General features: G+C 41.0%; 1 protein-coding gene across 1 annotated transcript in view; it reads left to right on the top strand.

Annotated features, from left to right (window-relative positions):
- Positions 1 to 1,160: 1,160 nt before the first annotated feature.
- The window catches only part of MBD3 (methyl-CpG binding domain protein 3), a 9,461-nt gene continuing 5,071 nt past the window's right edge, over positions 1,161 to 5,550 (top strand). The window contains exons 1-3 of the mRNA XM_010077653.1: positions 1,161 to 1,326; positions 2,680 to 2,817; positions 5,370 to 5,460. Coding sequence (XP_010075955.1) covers positions 1,225 to 1,326; positions 2,680 to 2,817; positions 5,370 to 5,460 — 331 coding nt within the window. The 5' untranslated portion in view covers positions 1,161 to 1,224. The remainder of the gene's footprint in view (positions 1,327 to 2,679; positions 2,818 to 5,369; positions 5,461 to 5,550) is intronic.

Below are 5,550 nucleotides of genomic sequence, written 5' to 3'. Positions count from 1 at the left end.
AGCGATGGCTGTGGCCTGAAAGCTTCTGGAGCTGCTTATTCCTCTGTCTGGATTAAAGCATATAACTCAATTTATATTTTTAAGAAGTGCTTTCAGATTTGATCTGGAGCCAGTTTCTGTTCCTGTCTGCTTATTCCAACTGTCTGGATCCTCTTCTGGCCTGAATATTGGTGCAGCTCCATAGTGCACTGGTCCAGCTGAGGAATAACCAGTGATCAGTGTTTCCTCCTCTTCCCCCTCCCCTCAGAAGATGGATTATTTTCCCCAGATGGTTAACTGTGCATGAGCACGAACACTTTCCTGCCTGAGCAGTGGTGGTGGCAAGGAGTAGGTACGGGGCAGGATGAGCAGCTTGGGAGCAGCTGGGACCAGGAGCTTCCGAAGCAGATGCTGTGTAGGGGCTGACCATGACGTTTTGGTCCTAAGTCCTGCAAGAGACTTTTTCAGATTTCAGTTTTAGTATAATTCATGTGAACCTTGTTTCTCAGTTTTTGGGGAGCTTTTGGTACTTTGGTTCTTTCTGGGGTTTTTCAATCTTTTTTTTGCATATACACAATCTGACTTGGACTAACTGGATTGCCACTGTCCCATACTAGAAATTCTATGCTCATGCTGTTTTTCAGACCTTTCCCCTAATAAAGGCTTCAAGGAGGCAGATAATGTGTTGAAAAGAGGCTTTTTTTCCTTTGAGCTTTTTTTTTTTTTTTTCATTTGAGAAGACCCTAGAGAGGTTGTTAGTATCTTACCGGGGAAAAAAAAGAGTCTGAGGAGATGTTTGTGGTGCTAGTCAAACGTAACACTCCTGGAAGAAGAAATTATCCTTGAAAATGGACATTTATTATTTGAGTGATAAGTACATCTGTGCTGCTGTCTCCCATGTCCATTATTATGTGAATTGTGCTATGTTCATTTGTACCTGGTCTGAATCTTCCTCTTTACATATAAAAGCATTTAATGTGGTCCGCACTTAATTTGTCTTTTTCACAGTAATCATGAGAAGGAGTTGATGTGAAAGCGATAATATCCATTCATACTTGGAAGTTCAGCACACATTGTTTTTCCTGAAGGAAATAAACCTCCTTCTCCTGAGTTGCAGTGAGTGCTGGTATTGAAGTCCAGAAGGTTTTAATTTCCCTCCTTGTTTTCATTTTTCGTGTTTTTTTCAGCCCAAGCGGTAAAAAGTTCCGAAGCAAGCCCCAGCTGGCACGTTACCTGGGGAGCTCAATGGATCTGAGCACTTTTGACTTCCGCACAGGAAAGATGTTGATGAATAAAATGAACAAGAACAGACAGAGGATGCGCTATGACTGTTCCAACCAAGCCAAAGTAAGACTAAGATGCAGCAGCAGCTTTCCCCTTCCCACCTGCTATTGTACGGGCTGCACTGCCTCTCAGAACAGTATCTGTGCCACTGTTGGGTATGCTGGTATCTTGGCTTTGGAATTAATCTAAGGAGGGGGTGCCTTTCGGGCAAAAAGCTGAACAGACAGGAGGATGGCAAGGCCTATTTGTAGAGCAAAAGAAAAGAATCTGTGTTTGGCACCAGGTAATTTTGATTGTTAAGGTTTAGTCAAGATTTCAGTGACGTTGGTATACTGCCTGTCTGGTTAGACCTTCTTAAGTATCTTCACTGGATGCTAAAAGCTTTTTCAGAACCCAAAAGATAATGTCTATGCACCTAAACATTAAATGTGGGAAATAGCATAATGGTTATTTTCTAAATTTGTCAACCAGTCAAGAATCATCATCATCAGAGTGATTGGAACTTCTACTTACAGCACTAGGTGCTGATATTTTAAAAGAAACATTCCTTCCTGCAGAGACCGGGAGCTAACACACATCTCATCAGCTAAAACTGTGCCCAAACCTTTCAATAAATGTACGAATGGTTATCGTTGGCTTATAAACGGATTGGCATACAGATGATTCAGAATTTTATTTGTCCTGAATACATCTTTTCTACAGCTCATGAATAAATACATTAAGCAGACGTGCTGTGTGCATCCTCAAGAACAAAGTATGTCCTACAGCCATTTCAAGACTTACATGTTAGTTCTCGGGAATGAGGAAAGGTCTTTCTATGCTTCCATTAACATAAAATACAGTCATGTCGTGAAAACTTGATTTTTGTGAGCTCTGTTTAAAAACTGAGTTTTATTAAGCACTGAAGGTAAAAAAAGCGATCAAGGTTCCCGCTGTATTGATTTGTTTATTGGCGTCCACGACTGGATTTAAACATGGTTTAGATGGTTTCTGGATTCACCAACCAGTCTCTAAATCCCACATGATAATTTTTCTAATTATTACAAACATTGTATCAAAAATCTTCTGGTTCAGAGATCTACAGGTGGCTTGTCAAAGTGTGAACTCGGTGTTGACTCCTAAATTCTGTCAAAATTGGGATGAAACTGATGTGTATAAACTAGAATGAGAGGAGGCTAGCATGTTAAGTAAAATGTAAAAGATTGGAAAGCTTAGTTTAATTTTGGTAAGTCTAAGATGAGATTTGAATGTAGTTATGCATTTTTATCAGCCTGACTCACATAGCTTGAGGTCAGACAAGTTTTCAAGTGAACTCTTCTTTTCTCTGCTGTACATCCTCATGGCTGTAGTAGCAGTTTAGCAAATTGAAAATATTTTTGTGGGGTTTCCCCCTCCTTTTGTTTGAAATTTTTTTAGGGCAAGCCTGATTTGAACACAGCCCTGCCTGTCAGACAGACAGCCTCCATATTCAAACAACCTGTCACAAAGATCACAAACCATCCCAGCAATAAGGTGAAGAGTGATCCTCAGAAAGCTGTGGACCAGCCCCGGCAGGTAAGGCTTGCAGCTTAGTAACTTCTTCTCCAGAACTAAGAAACTCCTGGGTTTGCTGCTGGGAGGATCCTGAAATAAACCACTTTAATTTTGTGATGTTGAACAAATAGTCCATGGCAATTTGAAGTCTCTGGTATTTCAGAAACTATATATACAGTGTTCCCAGCTTTTTTGATTGGAACAACACCCATTTCCAATAGATAATTGGCACACTGCGCTGTGTTCTATAAAACTAGACTCCAACCTTCGCTTGGATTACAATTCTGTTGTAGTTAAGCCTTCATTTTCTTAATGCTGAAATTATTACCTACAGATTTAAGCAGACATCGTAACCACTTTAGAGGACATTTGCATTGTCATTAGAATCACTGTCAAATGTGCCAGTTGTATAAGAACTTGGTGTTTCAAGAAATCCCTCTTCCTGTACAGACCATGTACAATGTTGTGTTTGTGATGTAGAGCAAGGGATTGTACCCCCTGCATGGAACTTTTTTCGGATACGTCTATCATTAGTAGTTTACCTGTATTAATAAGATGATAAATTCACTTGGAATGTCATTATTAATACAAAATCAAAGTGTTTTTCTTATCGTACTGTGTATTTGCATACCAGAAAATACACCAAAATTAAAGGAGAATTTTCATTTTTAATTTTATCTAGTGAAAGGATGCAAAAAGTGTGCTTAGGATAAGTGTGGCTTTGAAGTTGGGCACTGGGAAAATAAGATGTACCTGCTCAAAGCAGGCTTTGGAAGGCACTCTCATTTTATTAATATCACCTGGAGCTGACAGCCTGTTGCCTCTGCAGAGCACACACCAGGGATTCTCTGAATCCCTTCCTGGAGTGAGTTCATCTTTATACCTTTTCGGAAACTAGCTGTTTAGCTTCCATTAGTCTGTTCAGATGCTGTCGTAGCTGTGAATTATCAGTACGTTTAAGATCTTGCGGGTCTGGTGGAATTAAAATGTATCATTTCAAGAGGAAAAGTGATTTAAATAAGATTTTTAAAATACCCTATAAAATAGCCACCTCTCACATTGAAAACCTTTTCTGCAAACTTAAAACCGTCCTTTCTGATGTGTTGGGTGTTTGGGTTTTGTTGTTGTTGTTGTTGCTGGTTTGTGTTTTTTATAAACAGGTTGGTAGGGTTTTAGCGTGGTTTCTTAAGGAAGTAGAGCAGGGTGGGGTGTTCATGGTGTTGGTGCTGTTCCTCTAAACCCCTTGGCTGGTTAAGACAGTAAAAGAGGACACTGCAGATGTGACATTGATGTCGAAAACACTGAGCTGGATAGAGGTTTGCATCCCTGTTGTGGGAGAGATGAACCTGTGAGTGTAGACGGATGTGTGAGTGCAGTTTGAGACAGCAGAGATCAGCCCCAGCACACAAAGACGTTGTGATCTGACCAGTGTAGTTTCGCCGCTCATATTATGCTTGTACTTTTTTAATGACAACATTGGAGTCTGTTTTCTGAGAAAGCCCTTTAGAGGTATAATACTTCTATGCACATACAGGTTTATATATTTAATTTTCTATTACGTAGCACAGAATAGGGCAAACTTGCTCTTTCTTGTGTCTTTCTCTGCATTATGCATCTGAGAGTCTGCTAAATTACAGCTTTAGAATACTTTACCAGACTGCAGTATACTTTAACTTCTGGTCAGCAGACTCCAGATGTTTCTTCAAAATTTGAAAGCCATGCTAAGCCCCATCATGTGCTGGCTTCAAATTCACCTCTTTGACAGTCATAGACTAGAGAATATCTAGCCTACGGGTGTTGGCTGGGACTGTCCTTATTCCCTTTTTTGGGAGCTTGTCATTGGAAATGTGGGTTCAGTCGCCCTCAGATTTTGACAAGCATGGAAAGGGGACGTGTGTGGACTGTTTGGGGAGAATTCTTAGTTTTTCAAAACCTAGATAAAATTGCTTTCTTACAAGACAAATAGTACTCCAGCTATTCAGTGACCATCCTTTATGTGTAGGTTGAGAGTTGAAGGTGTATCTAGAAGTAGGATCTGAGTTTCCACTAAACCACGCATTCACTTGGGCTTAAGCTCGAGGAGAGCCTGTGATTCAGAATATGGTAAAGGATTAGACGTGGATGTTCTCACAAGGAGCTGCTAGAGAGGAATAAAAGAACTCTTTACCCTGGGAAGAGCTGGGATGCAATTCTTGCATTCCTTCACTTCTGTGGTGTACATGAGACAGCAGGAGAGGAACAGGAGTGTAACAAAGGCTGTCCCACGCTGTGTGTGCTTCGGTAAAAGCCAGCAAGCCTTGCCTTGCTGTTCCAGTTCAGGAGCAGAGAAAGTACCAGTCCCTGGAAGAAAAGGAAGGTTTTTTTAAAAAAGGCAGCAAATCAGGACAGTGTTGTGGGACTGATGGGCAATGAGGATTGTTCCCTGCCGTCAGACGTGTCAGCCCCCTTCTGCAGCAAATCCAGTCTCGGATTGTCAGCAGCAGTGTTCTTCCCCCTCCATAGTAAGCAAGTGCTTTGTGTAGTTGTCAATTCCATTTCTGTTTTGTGCCAATAAACACTTTCTTTGATGTCAGCTCTTCTGGGAGAAGAAATTAAGTGGACTGAACGCTTTTGACATTGCAGAGGAGCTGGTGAAAACAATGGACCTTCCCAAAGGTTTACAAGGTAATCAGAGGCTGCCCATCACTCCAGGGGGTGTGTTTTAATACCAATCGGTGATCTGAAGGTATTACTGTCTTTGGCCTCCTTGTTCTG

This window comes from Pterocles gutturalis, unplaced genomic scaffold (assembly GCF_000699245.1).
Source record: "Pterocles gutturalis isolate BGI_N339 unplaced genomic scaffold, ASM69924v1 scaffold5673, whole genome shotgun sequence".
Classification (NCBI taxonomy): Eukaryota; Metazoa; Chordata; class Aves; order Pterocliformes; family Pteroclidae; genus Pterocles; species Pterocles gutturalis.
This window is presented reverse-complemented; position numbering and strand designations above follow the sequence as displayed.